Source organism: Dendropsophus ebraccatus, chromosome 13 (assembly GCF_027789765.1).
Source record: "Dendropsophus ebraccatus isolate aDenEbr1 chromosome 13, aDenEbr1.pat, whole genome shotgun sequence".
Lineage (NCBI taxonomy): Eukaryota > Metazoa > Chordata > Amphibia > Anura > Hylidae > Dendropsophus > Dendropsophus ebraccatus.
Window position 1 is genome coordinate 59,906,977 of NC_091466.1, and position 14,973 is coordinate 59,921,949.

The 14,973-nt window shown below is 40.2% G+C and overlaps 1 protein-coding gene across 6 annotated transcripts in view; it reads left to right on the forward strand.

The window, feature by feature from the left end:
* RYR3 (ryanodine receptor 3) overlaps positions 1-14,973 on the forward strand; it is a 474,528-nt gene that overhangs the window by 390,128 nt on the left and 69,427 nt on the right. For all 6 annotated transcript variants that reach the window (XM_069950600.1, XM_069950599.1, XM_069950601.1 and 3 more), the window contains 5 exons: positions 725-2,043; positions 8,654-8,712; positions 10,790-10,961; positions 12,223-12,309; positions 12,873-13,079. In XM_069950600.1, coding sequence (XP_069806701.1) covers positions 725-2,043; positions 8,654-8,712; positions 10,790-10,961; positions 12,223-12,309; positions 12,873-13,079 — 1,844 coding nt within the window. The remainder of the gene's footprint in view (positions 1-724; positions 2,044-8,653; positions 8,713-10,789; positions 10,962-12,222; positions 12,310-12,872; positions 13,080-14,973) is intronic.

Sequence of the window (14,973 nt, forward strand, 5' to 3'; positions counted from 1 at the left end):
AAACAGCTAAAGCCTTCTGTCTTTCTCCGGCTCCCTTCCAAGACACACAGGCATTTGGGGGGGCGGTTTAAGTGGTGATCACGTACAGATGAACAATTGAGATATCCCCTTAAATTAATTAAATGGATAATACAATAATACCCGGTTTCTCCAAAAATAAGCCCAATCCTGAAAATAAGCCCTTACTTGATTTTGAAGAGTTTTTGGAATAGGCTAGAAATATAAGCCCTACTCCAAAAATAAGCCTTTGTTAGAGTCAGAGTCTCCAGCACTAGGTTATGTCACGTCACAGAGACAGAGAATAGGAATACTATAGCTCCCAACTGTCCTGGACAAGTGCTCCACTACCTCCTGCCATAGCATGGTAAACTTTGCTCACCTGCTTCCAAATCCTGCCTCCTGTGCCCAAAGATTTTGCCAAATCTAGAAATCTGCGAATAGATTCACTCATTTCTAGCTTGTATACTGTATAGGTAATGGCACATTCTTACCCCCAGACAACATGAGTTCAAAAAGAAAAAGCTATTATGTGGACTACAAGAAAAAAGGGATTGTTATTCATTGGGAAAGTTAGCTATTTTTATAAAGGAAAAATAAATAAATAAATATATATATACACTTACTTTAAAAGAAACTTGGATAGTGATATATTAGAGCTGTTATTAGCTTGTATAGGCAAGTATTATTTTTTTTTAATTGGCCTCTATATTATTGTATCTTGCAGGCAATGTTGTTAATGGAACTATTGGAAAACAAATGGTTGACACTCTTGTGGAGTCATCGAGCAACGTTGAAATGATATTAAAATTCTTTGATATGTTCTTGAAGTTAAAAGATCTCACCAGCTCTGATGCATTTAAGGAATATGACCCAGAAGGAAAAGGCATCATTTCCAAAAAAGAATTCCAAAAAGCTATGGAGGGACAAAAACAATATGCTCAGTCAGAAATAGAATTCCTTCTTTCCTGCGCAGAAGCGGATGAGAATGACATGTTTAACTATGTGGAGTTTGTAGACCGCTTCCATGAACCAGCTAAGGATATTGGTTTCAATGTGGCTGTTTTGTTGACCAACCTCTCAGAGCACATGCCAAATGACTCCCGGCTCCAGTGTTTGTTAGATCCTGCAAACAGTGTTCTGAACTACTTTTCTCCATACTTAGGGCGTATTGAGATCATGGGTGGAGCAAAAAGAATAGAGAGAGTATATTTTGAGATCAGTGAATCAAGTCGAACACAGTGGGAGAAACCACAAGTCAAAGAGTCCAAAAGACAGTTTATATTTGATGTGGTCAATGAAGGTGGAGAACAAGAAAAGATGGAACTCTTCGTAAACTTCTGTGAGGATACAATTTTTGAGATGCAGTTGGCATCTCAGATCTCTGAGTCGGATGCAGCTGAAAGACCTGAAGATGAGGAAGAAGAGGAGCCTCACCATATGATTGAAGTTGGTGAAGAAGACGAGGAGGAGCAGTCTTTAGAATCATCATCTGCTTTTATTGTAGCTTGCACAGCGCTTAGGAAAAATATGTCTAATTTCTTTAAAATGTTAACCTTGAAGAACATTAGTAAACAGTTTCGGAAAGTGAAAAAGATGACTATCAAAGAATTAGTCAAAGTCTTCTTCTCGTTCTTTTGGACGCTGTTTGTTGGTTTGTTCCAATTTGTTTTTACGATAGTATGGGGAATATTCCAGATCCTTTGGAGCACAGTGTTTGGAGGTGGCTTAGTTGAAGGGGCCAAAAACATTAAAGTAACCAAAATATTAGGAGACATGCCTGATCCCACCCAGTTTGGAATCCACGATGATGTCTTGGAAGCTGAAAAGGCAGATTCACCCGAACACACCTCATCTGCGGAGCTTGCACATCTTGGTAAAGGAGACAAGGGAGATATGGATATGCCTGATATTTTTGGCATGCAGACTAAAAAAGAAGGTTCAAAACATGGTCAAGAAGTTGGTCTTGGGGACTACACTGAAATGGCTGGCGCAGAGAATGCAACCAGTTTGGAGAGTGCTGTAAATAAGAAGAGAAAAGCTCTTGTAAGTAGATTCTTTTTCTCATGTTGTAGCATTGTATTGGTTTACATTCTGTTTGTTCCTTGCCTTACTGTCTTATTTCCATGTACACATCACGGTAGGTAATGTGCAGTATCTTCTCAATTTGCACTTTAATGACCAATCCAATTTTTTCTAAAATCAGCCTCATCAAGACCCATAACATAACTAATTTTCTGTTGACAGACACATGTGACAAGGGTTTTTTTTTTCTTGGCAAATTATTAACTTTGTAACGGCAGCATTTTGGGGTACTGTGCACATACTGTATGTTTGTGAAACTGTGCTTCTCAGTTGGAAAGTGAGTATAGCTTACTGGAGGGAGCGTGGCCTAAAACCCTAAGATTCAGTAATATTAAAGCTAGAAAGCATAGCGTATTTACAGCCACTAGTCCTAATAAATATATCCCACTGACGTGAAATAATTGCCCTATGGGAGTAGTTCCCCCGTGGCTATTTGGATGGTGTGATACATGATAAATCTCTTTCTTGTTCCAGTCATCTTGCACTGACCCCTTACCGGCTTTCTACAAAGTTCGCTGTAACTTTTACAACTCTTGTAAAGATTTTATCATGAGTGGAGATGTCAGTAAACCCTTTATTGCTCTCATTAAATCATCCACTGCTTGCCCATGTTCTTTTTCCCTTGGTGACATATCAAAAGGAAGCATATAAATATCTAGGAAGGCAACGTTCCTGGAACACAACAATGTTTGTCTCTTTGCAAAAGCATCTTGGATGTAGCATTGAAGTTGGAGCTGCCGGTCTTTCCTCCTCCCTCATTGTCTACCCGAATTAATGAAGCAAGCCTTGCTAGTTAGTTATGCATGTTAGTTGGCAGATGCTCTGTTGTGCTGCCTGAAGGCAACAGTTAATGTCTATTTTCATTTTAATATCCACGTTCCTGATGTGACGTTTAACAGTAGCAAGAGCGCTGTCATGAAACACAAGTTACTGTACGATGGGAAACTAGATCCATTGTTGGATCAGAAAGGACGTATGACGGTAAAGGCCAGGGAATTGAAAGGACCCTGCTTTCTATTTATTAATTAATGTTTCAGCTTTGGGGGAACATTATCAAAGAGGCAATTTACTGGCTATAACAAGCATTAAGGAATTGGGCCAAGGTCACACAGTATAATTATAACACCATTGAATACTTATCTGATGCGGAACTGCGTGCTAGATAAAGGCGGCAATTAATGCTTAGACAGGGCAGATTTTATGTAATTACGAGACCTGATGCTGAATTGCTGCAGCGTTTACAGTGCCAGAGTCACTACGAATTCAGAGAGGATACAAGAAATTGCAGAAAGATGGTAGAAGGCTATGTTCACACTATATAATAATGGTGAAATAAGTCTGTAATTTAGAGTTACAAATTCATTTGTATTTTCAGTTTACAGTAGTACCCCAGTTCCCGAAACACTTCTGTGTTTGAAATAAAAACTTTTCCCCAGAAGTTTTGTTCTGTACTCCAACACTGCTCTGTATCCGAACAAACTCGGGGGAGATAACGGTCAGCTGAACTATTGTTCAACCGACAGTTATGGAAGGTGCATGGGCACCACTGTTTTACAGGAGCAAGGAGTCCTATCATAATCATGGGAATTCCCACTCTAAACAGGGTTTCCCACTCGAGTAAAAAGCTTCTGCTCTTAAGTGGTTCAGTGTCAGTCAACCCAGTTTGATAGTTACATGCTAGCAAATATTAAGAGTGGTATTAAACAGGCAGGATGCTGTCTGATGCTAGATCTGCACTTGTTTAATGAGCTTATTACACAGCTTGGTTATCATGCAGTCCGTGCCACAGAACCGATTGCGGAATTGTTTGCGGCCCTTAACTTCCCTTAGTCATTTAGCCATACATCCATTATTACACAGAGTGGTGTGCAGCCGACGAACAAAGACACATGATAAAACAATGTGATCGGCCAATGAAAAAGTGTTCACTTGTTTTGCCATCTGATCCCTTTGCCTATTACACAGGGTAGTATCGGCCTGTTTGGCCAATAGGGCTCAAACTCTTCCCTGTGTTCTATTTACTCCATACGTCTCCATTTTCTGTATGCTACCATCATAGAGATGTAAATGTACAAGATTACCAAGGTATTGTCAGTTAGAGTCATTAGGTCTGCAGTCGCCCTAGACTTGTGGAGAGAATACAGATGTAAAAACTTATATTATGCCCATGTGAATGTGGCCTTAGGCTGACCATACTGTACTTTTCAGATTATGGTCAGAAAACATACCCTGTTTTTAGACGTCAAAGGAAATATGGACAGGTCATGTTGGATGTCAACGCAGTTGATCCCTTTGTTCTGACAATACCACAGTAAAAAAAAAATAAACGTAATAAGATTAACAGATTAATTTAGCATATATTGTTTACTAGGGGTAATGTCTAAGAAGCACCTAAATCATTTCATGGTGTATGTTTGATGGCTTGTTCAAAGTGACTTCCCCTTTAAAGGTAATCTGTCATCACTTTCATGCTGCCTGAACCAGGTGTCATGGAGGCGGCCCCTGGCAGCTTCTTCCCACCCCACCAGTCTTGACTAATCACTCTCTCCTGTATAAATATAGGGTAAGACCTATCAGTCAAGGCTGTGTGCGGGGGAAGTTGTCACCAGACACATATCATAAAAGTGATGGGTTCTCCTTAGATGTATAGTCTACATTTAATAATTTTTACACACTAAATTAGTAGAAATCCTTGACCTCTTCAGCCCATTTACTACTTTTCTGAGAAATACAAGACTAATGATGTACAATTATTTCTTCCATTAGTGACCAATAGTGTTATATTTTTTCTAGAAAATCTAATAGTTCATTGGTTAAATAAAATTTGCGTCATTACCTATGTGGGCGAATAGAAAAATAAATTGATTATTTGGTAGTTAATTTAATATTCATTTGTCCACTATTAAGCTACTGATTATTCTCTGTATGCGTGGATTATTGGGTGTTATGCTGCATGTTTGCTGCTGAGGCTTTTATGTTCTATGGAGCTTTGACCTGGTGTGAGCTTAATAGGACATGCTTTTATGAGCCCTGTGTTTGAAGCTTTACTTCAGCTGTTACTTTAGTAGTTCTTGGTTGGCTATTTAAAGGGAAAGTGTTATAAAAAAAAAAAAAAATTACATGTTTACATCAAGTTTTTTCTTTTTTTTTAATTGTTGGTGATGCCTTTTGCTAATCTTCCATTTTACTTTCTATATCGTTAAACAATCCTGAAATTTTCAAGTTTTCATTCTAGCCACTAGACCTAAAGCTGAGACTTTCTATTCTGTACAAAGCACTTTCCAGCAATTTTCTCCTTATCCTTAATAGGAGTACAGAACAAAGAAAGAGCAGTTTATAGATATAGTCAGAGCTAGGCCTTCCCTTCTCTGTAGAATGATCCCTAGGCCCCATAGCATGCCAAGAAACCTTTCCCATCCATGTCTTGACAGCTCCTGTTTATTATTTCCTATATCCATAGGACTTGCTGTACATCATCTCTCTAAATACGGTTAAAACAGCTTAAGCAAGATAATAATGTAAAAAAAAAGTCAGAAAATAAAAACTAAGAAAAAAGCCATGTTTTAGTATCTGGCTCTAATTGGTGGAAAAAAACGCTAAGCAATACGTTCTCTTTGTTATTTCTTTTATTAATCATCATCTGTCTTTTCTATATTACAGTTGATTGCTTTATGTTTACTTTAGATATTTATAACATTTTATCATGTGAATATTTCATTAGGTTCTGTCCATATACAACATTAAAGGAGAACTATGGACAAGACACTTTTTAAAAAATATGGGTGGGTGGGGAGGGGGTGGGTGAAAACAAAAACATCTACCTACCTCCCTGGCTCCTGCGCTGATGCCTGCAGTCCACCGCTTTGGTCTCTGGTGTGAGAAGGGACATGACATGGCAGGTCCGCTCAGCCATTCAGCAGCAGTAGTGGTGTACAAATTCTGCTGTTGAGAGGCTTAGCCAGAAGGCGTACAGGGACCAGAAAAATGGACTATGGGCATCAGTGCTAGGGCAGAGGAGGTAAGTCAATGTTTTATTGCGCCTACGCCATATGACGACTTTCCAGATAAAGATTATCCCAATTAACTAAACATACAGAAAAATTGTGCAACTTATATTGAATAGTCTTCAGAATATATAGATAGGGCAAGTAGTTGCAATAGTCCATGGTGGTAGAATAACGTATCTGTATTTAAAGGGTTTCTATGTGACAAAAACAGCACCATACTCAAAAAAGGGCCTGTGTCCAACACTACATACTAAAATGAGACTAAGCCGCAATACAAGCCACTGCAGTCTCATAAGATTCCCTTATCTATGTCTAGTCTGTTCAGCATGTATAGTATATGTACACAAACCTGTACCTGTAAAATTATCATAGCATATACACTTTTTATCATTCTTTAATTTTTTCGATTGATTGGCTTTAATGTTTCTCACCTATTGCATAGCAATAAGAAATAAAGGAAACAACAGTGCAACAAGGAAAGGGTTACACAAAGCACTGAACTACTGCTAACAAGCTAAAAAGAAGGGGGAGATTACTGGCAGGTAGACTGGATCAGCTTCCAGGTACGCAGCCTAGACTCTCGGGCTCTCTCACCATCACCTGCAAATAGCACATTCTAACCCCTGTCCTACATATTTGTCCTGATGTAGCTGTTACTAGAGACGGATTTCGCCTAACAACAGGTAGCACACAGCAACGTGCAGGGAGGAGAGACAACTAGTTGCCATGAGTTTAAAACATTTTTGGGGGGGAGAAGGAGTCATGTTTAGTAAATGAATAACATAAAAAGAAGTTGTTTGAAATGACAGCGACCACTTAAGACCACACACCATTGCCGTTTTTGTGCCACAAATGCATCCAACAGAAAAGAGAAGTACAATTCCTCCATGTATATTTATCACATTTGAATCCACTGCTGGTTTTGGTACAAAAATTGCAATGGCAGTTTTCCATAAAAACTGCTGTGTGTGTTTCTAGCCTAAACCTTTCATCTTCATGGCATTGCGCAGATTCCATACTAACTATCCAATACAAATCTGCAGCTAGTCCACTCTGTGCTGATGGCTGCATTACAATTGTTGAGAACCCATTTGAAGCATCTTGTAGCCTTTTGACATTTTTTCTAAATCTACCTAGATAGCTATCAAAGTACTGTTGGTTTTCCTGGCTTATAATTCATATTTTCTGCTTACATGGGTCTCTCTTGTTTAGCTAGTCATGATTTAAGGCTCTAAAAAAGTAGGACATCGGCTTAAAAGGTAGATACATATAGATGACACAAGAGTGGCAGGCTTCTTTTTTGTATGATATTTTTCATTGACCCTTTGCTATTGTGTCCATCATACACAAGGGTCTGGCTGCTGTGGGTTCCCTCATCTAATTCTCTGTCCCTCAATTCTCCCTCTCTTTCATTTCACCCATTTGAGATACTTAGCTCTAACTACTTAAGAGGTTTTACCATTAAAAAGTTGGTGACATCCAACTTCTTCAGCCACTGGTAATCCAATGGACCACCCCAAGTGTACTTGGGATTTCGTTCCTCTAGTGAAGACATATTTATTTTAAAGTGAATGTACCATCAGGCTTGGGCTGATGCACTGGAGGCGGGCTGACCCACCCCCAGTGGGAGGAACCCCTCTTTGATACGGCTCCATTGATTCTAATGGAGCTGTGTCATAGAGGGGCATAGTCTGTCTGCCTGCCTTCAGTACTTCATCCCAGGCTTGATGGTAAATTCACTTTAAAATAAATAGGTCTACACTAGAGATGAACGGAATCTCAAATACACTTGGTTTTGCCCAACTCAAGCGTAGTCCATTGGATTGCCAATGGCTGAAGAAGTTGGATGTCACCCTAAGGCTGTCTTGAAAATGGGGGTTCAGCCACAGGCCAGGACTCCGTAGGGCTGTATCCAACTATTTCAGCCACCATTAATCCAATGGAGCATACTCAAGTTCAGACAAACCCGAGTGTGCTTGAGATTCTCTCTAGTGTAGACTTATTTATCTTAATGGTAAAAGTGTGAGGCACTCATTCCATGCATGACCTCAGTGGGTTTCTTTCTGCAATCTGTCCCAGTCATCTGCTCTTTGTATTTTGTGAATAAAGGTAAATGTCTTTGTATAGTCTATAGAAGGATTATACCAGCCTGAACCGTAACAAAGCCATGTGATCCGATTATGTATATCAGTATTGTTACTATGGCATAAAACTAAACATTTTAACATTCTGCAGTTCTCTTACATGTGTGTCCAGTTTTACATGGTTGATCCGGCCAACCACAGATCAAGTTCCAGAATAGACCAATTTTTAAACTCCTTATCACTTAAGATGAAGCGTGAAAGGAATTACCAGAGGGAAGAACTGTAGAAAAGGGTTTCTGGTATCACTGGCAAAATCTCGTCTCATTTAATTAGTTTAGCTGCAAAACTACTTTAGTCTGTATGAGTAAAGCAAGCAAAGGATCTCAAATATGCCCAGATAACCCTGCTAATTGAATTCTTTTAATGGCAATAAAATAACGCAAATCACCCTACAATAAACGTTTTACCTTGTTATTGCAGGCCGCGGAAATTGTTAAAGAAAATGAGGACAACTCAAAAGCGGAATCAGAAAAGGCCGAGTAAGTTCCCTGAAATGTCAGCTATAAAGCATTACAATAACACAGTCATGGAACGACCACAAGCTCATTCATTTCTGCAATATAGTGTTCATTATCTGTATTCTCATCTATATTCCCACAACTCCTGCCTTCCCAGTTTGTATAATTATATTGTTGTTATAACTTTACATCTACTGAGGAATTAATCCAGATTGAAACACCTGTCTGTAAGATTGATGGTCCCCTGATCCAGGCTGAGTAGGCTGCTTTTACACAACACTCATTGACATTGAACAGCATACAGCGTTATGCTGTTTCCTTAAAAAAGTTTTCTGACTTATTACTTGTGCTCTATCCACATGATATTGAATAAGCATGATACTGCGGGTGGTCCAACCTCTGCCCTCCCATAGGGTTTTCTTGAGCAGCGCCCAATATAGTGATGGCTCACACGTAACCCTCAGCTCTATTCATTCTCTATGCTCCATAGAGAGCTGTACTAGACTATCCTATGCAGCTCCATAGAGAATGAATAGGGCTGCGTGTCACATGCCCACCCGCAGCTTCATTCAAAACAAATTAGTTAGGGCGTGGCTTTAGAGCTCCCTGGGGGTGGGGGTGGGGGCAGAGGTCAGACCTGGTGCGGTCCAAAAGTAAGTCTGGACGACATAATAAAAGTTTGTACAAATGAGAATAATGCATAAGCACAAAATATTAGACCTAAGGATCACTTCAAATCAATTAGAACTTATCATGTTTATTGTGATCTAACTATAAAGAGCCATCCAGAAATCATATATGCAGCACTTAATAGCTCTACATATCATCGTTTCCCATACATCTGGCCTATAATTTGTCGTCTTTGGATAAAGTAAATCTTGCCTTACAGTATGCAGATATTACATCTAGAAGTTGTAGGGCGTATATTACCGTAAGTTCCACCACTAATAATTGTTTGCTTTACAGCAAGCAAAACTTTTTTTATAGAATCTCTGTCAACAACCTGTTGGTTTTTTTTTTTTATGATTACTATATATGTTTCTTTATTATGAGGGGGTTATGGTGCCCTGTTGTTAATTGTGGGCTCTGTGTTTTCCATGTATTAACATGTTGAAGGGTTTTCCCACTAACAATCACTCATCACTTGTTTGAAGGACTAACTGGCACATCTATGGTGAGAAGGAATTGTATGGACCAGCAGTTGGTCATGCAGGCTGATGATCCTAACAACCCGAAGGGAGATACTGAAACAGCAGGGTCCCCAGCATTCTCCTGAAGATAGGTTGAATGATGTTGATGGGAAAACCCCTAAAGAATCTGCTATCAATTTCATGCTGCCTGAACTGCAAGTCATTAGGGTGGTTCCCAGGGGCTTCTACCTGCCCTCTGTCCTTGATTGATAGATCTCTCGCTTTTAAGGTATAGAGAGAGCCCTAAGATGCCTATTACACGGGACGATTATCGTTATATTGTTCACATTTTAACCATAATCGCTCTCCCTAATTGCAGGCAATGAGCGAAAAATCGTTTGTGTGTCGTGATCGTTAATTATGGTTAATCGTTCGCTGTAATTCCACATTCGTTCGCTCAAGTTCCGCATTTGTTCACTAATCGTTTAGTGTAATTGCACATTGTTCATTGTTTTGGTGGGATCAGGAGTAAACCATCACAATAATGATCGTAGTAACCATCATAACTAACGACCAATGTTCTGTGTAATATGGTGAACGATTTCAGGTTAACGATAAACAATCTCTTTAGCGATCGTTTATCGTTAAGAATCGCTCAATGTAATAGGACCCTAACAGTCAAGGCTGATGGGGGTGGGAAGAAGTTGCCAGGGCCTTTCTAGTGACTTGTGGCCCAAGCATTATGAAAGTAGTGATCGGTTCCCTTTAAAGATGGTTTCCTTGGCCCTTCTGAGGTGGTTGGAAAGCTAAAAGCAGCTACAGTATAAACATTGCATTGACGATATAAAACATTAGAAAATCTGAAGCACAGTGGATTCATACAACATGTTTGATAGACAATAAGGTAGTGATCGCAAGCAACCAGGAAAGTTGTCTATTTACAGAGAATCCTCATTGGTCATTTTCAGCATGGAAGACGGTGAGAAAAAGGACAAAGCTAAAGCAGAAGAACAGTCTGAATTCTTGGAAAGTAAAGCAGGGCCAAGACTTAAGAGGAGACGAGGCCAGAAGAAAGAAGAACCTGAAGCATTTATGGCTAATTTCTTGGCAGGACTGGAGATCTACCAGACCAAAATGCTGGTAAGAGATAAACCTGCTTTCACTGATAGAGATGAGGATTCTAAACATTGTTCTTTGGAAGTTACCAGGGAATTTAATTTAAAAAAAAATATATTTTTTTAAGCATGGAAGTAAATATATTAAATGATAGACTGGAGTCTGGTAGACTCCAGAGTGGGGATTTTACGTCAGCAGGCTGCTTTTTTGCTGGTGTCATCCAAAAATAGGTAAGCTGCCTCCTTGTTTCAGTCTGCCATCTTTGTGTAGTACAATGCTCGTTGGTAAGTCTCAGCCAGGTTTGTTACCTGTTATATGTATCACAAACTTGACTGGTAATAAATACTCTAGCACAGAGAAAAAGCATCATACTTACGGACAAAGAAGCCATGGCTATATAAAAACTCTGAACAATATTATTACTATGAGGGCATTAATGCATTCGAAAAGGGGAGCAGAGTCCTCCACGCTCCGCATGTATCTGATACCCTCATAGTCCTATTCCACTGTCCTTCTTAGGTCCATATGGAAATATAGCATTGGAGGAGGTTTTTGTTATATGCCATAAAGCAAAGGGCTGATGTAAAATCCTTTTTTTTTTTTTTTTTTTTAATTGTTTGCCAGCCTGTGTATATTGTTACCTGTCCTCTTTGGGAACTTGCAAAACACAATGCTAAGCTTAGGCAAGATGGCTGCCCCCATTGTCATGTAAAGGAAATAGTATAAACATTTAAAATCCGAAAATAGAATGAGGGAAAAAAATATGAGATTCATTATATGGTTTTAAGTAGTAGTAAAACAAATGGGGTGATACATTCTCCTTAATGAAGTGGGTGTCTATTAAGTAGCTAAGGAATAAAGCAAGGTTTTTGCCTTGGGCAATCCAACAGTATATAGGCATAGTGACCCATTTTTTTCTTTACATTCCATGCATGATGGACTTGCTAGATCTTATAATGACGACCATGTAGGAGTAATGTAACTGCTCTCCGCTTTGCCCTACTTGTGCAATGTCACGGTGTTTCAGAAATGATCCATCTTGCTTTAAATTACCCTTCTGTGCCTCTCGAGAGGAGAAAAAAAAGTTACTTAGCCGACTCAAAGACAGGGATGAAATTTTACATTTGATCATTGAAGGGTTCAAACCAAATGATCAGAAGTGGAAGATGATCAGATCTTTGCAGAGAGACTACAGCGAAGCACATGAAACTCTTTATAACTAAATATAGATCCAAGAAGTATTGGAGATGCTTTAATCATTATTTTTTTCTCTCTCTCTTTTCAGAATTACCTGGCCAGAAATTTCTACAATCTACGGTTCCTGGCTCTGTTTGTGGCATTTGCCATTAACTTTATTCTATTGTTCTACAAGGTAATGCTTTTTTGTATGAGGCCATTTTTTGTTCTGAATCATAGAGCGGTCCACAGTCAAACTACTATAGGAGCAGAATCTTTTCTTACATTGCTGAATCTATTGTCCTCTTATGAGGAAGACTTTCTTTGAAGACGCACTCTCTGTGTCTCTTCTCAAGACAAGCTTTCATCGTCCGGATCATACTGTAGCTCCGCTATGCTTTCTTGAGCCTCCGTCAGCCCACAAGCTCCTCATTATGTTGCTCTGCTGCCGTCTATGCGGTAGGAAGGTTAAACATTGAAAGAGAAAATGTATTTGTAGTTTCTGTGTACTGAAGTTTGTACAGAGACCTTGTCAGGGTGTCATAGGAAATGGATGAATGTCTCAGGAAATGTTAGTACAAGAAACTCTTAATTCTCCTTGTTAGGATGTAGGCAATGTAAACAATGTGAATGCTTCATTAGCCTTGATGTACAGCACATACATACGAAGGCCACAGTATGGTTAGATTACTAATGCACTTACAGCTAGTTGTGATCACACGGCTATTAAATACTAATTTACTTCACACGTTTTCCTAGGTCACGGAAGAGCCCTCAACTGAAGACAACGATAATGATTCCAACATATGGAACACATACCAAGAAGATGAGGAAGATGCAGAAGAAGGAGCTGTTTATTTTGTACTGCAGGAAAACACTGGTTACATGGCTCCGACACTGCGCATCCTGGCTATTATTCACACCATCATCTCTTTCCTTTGTGTTATCGGTTACTATTGTCTTAAGGTATGCCCCATTCCTAATGGTTGACCAAAATCACTTTATAGCAATAACTGACTTCTACACAAACACTATCAGGTCTCCAGAACCATAATCCAGAATTCACAGTCATATGGTTAGTTCTTCTAGCTACTGTAGAGAATCATTGGTTTCCATAATAGAACATGAAAATACCTATAGCTAAATTAGTGGATAAATGAAATTTATGAGACTTACATCAGGGGGAAAAAAAAGATCTAGTTTCGGCACTCGGCCAAGGTTGTGCACGGCCTTGGTGTTACTATTCTCAGCATTAATCCCAAGAGTGTTAAGCTGATCTCAGGTCTCCATGCAGGCTGCACAGGACATGTGTTTATAGATATATAGGACATTCTGAGTTGCAGTATTGCTGGGACTAAACCAGATTCAATTGCTCAGTGACAACCATTCCTGGTTTATATGCACCAAAAACATGGCCACTTTCTTCCAAAGACAGCCCCATTCTTGTCTCCAGCTCGGACGGGGTTTTGCTGCTCAGTTCCATTGAAGTGAATGGAGCTTAATTGCAAACCGCACCTGAACTGGAGACAAGAGTCGTGTTGTCTTTGAAAGAAAGTGGCCATGTTTTTTTAGCACTGGAGAATCCCTTTAAGTCCAAAGTGCTTAGCTACCCATAGAAGACAGACAGGCCAGGGTTCCTGTGCAAAAACTCTGGGGTAGAGAAATAAAATGGGTGTGCCAGAAATTTGGTGCCTTTGCACCCCATAAAAAATGGTGCCCATGTTATTACAGATTTTTAGAACAAATTATACAAGCATAATTGAATTGTGGTTCACTCTGGACAAAGTGGCATGGCCTCAATAAAAAGAGGTTGAGGCCAAAATGTGTGTCAAAATTTTGAAACACATTTTTTTTATAACTTTTAACACATTTTTTTACTTATAAATAACCCTTCCCTAAGGGTAGCTCCACACGTAATGTATCCACAGCAGATTTCTTTCTGTAAGTTTGCAGCGAAATCCGCTGCGGATACTTGCTCATTCACTTCAATGGGCTGACATACTCGCAACAGGATTGTCATCCGGCTACGGATATTTCAAACTCATTTACCCATAAACCCTTGCGGCCCGGGAACATACTGTATTAGGCCGGGTTTACATATGTCCGGCGGTGCGGCGGCGTTTCCCTCCGGCGCAGGAGAAAAGCGCCGGAGGGAAACGCATCTTTGAACTGATCCCATTGTTTTCAATGGGATCGTTCAAAATGTGCGGCGGTGAACTAGTGGCCGCCGCATCGCCGGACCGTCGGTGCGTTAGGACGCATCTTGCAGCGTCCTGGCGGACCGCCGCTCCGGTGATGCGGCGCCGCACCAATACAATCGAATAGAGCGCCGGATGTCTCGCCGGGCAGGACGCATGCCGTTCGGCTCTGGCATCCGGCGTTCAGTCAAATAGTAGTACAAAATAAACATATATCTCCCCCTGTGTGCTCTCCCCCTCCCCTATAGTCCCCCCTTGGTCCCCCAGTAGTATATCACCCCCCCTGTTTCTCCTCCAGTAGTATATAGCCCCCCTGTTGCCCCCCCCAGTAATATTTAGCTTCCCTGTGTGCTCTCCCCCAATTAGTATACAGCATTGCTGTGCGCTCTCCCCCAATAGTATATAGCCCCCCATGTGCGCTCTCTCCCTCCCAATTAGCCCCCCTGTGCGCTCTCCCCCTCCCATATAGCCCCCCTGTGCGCTCTCCCCTTGTAGTATATAGCCCCCCCTGTGAGCTCCCCCAATTAGTATATAGCCCCCGTGCGCTCCCCCGCAAATCCCATTGAAAATGACAGGAAAACATAATGTGGAAAAAAATGTCAACTGATGAGCGCAACTTGTGACAACTGATGACAACTGATGGAAACTGATGGCAACTGATG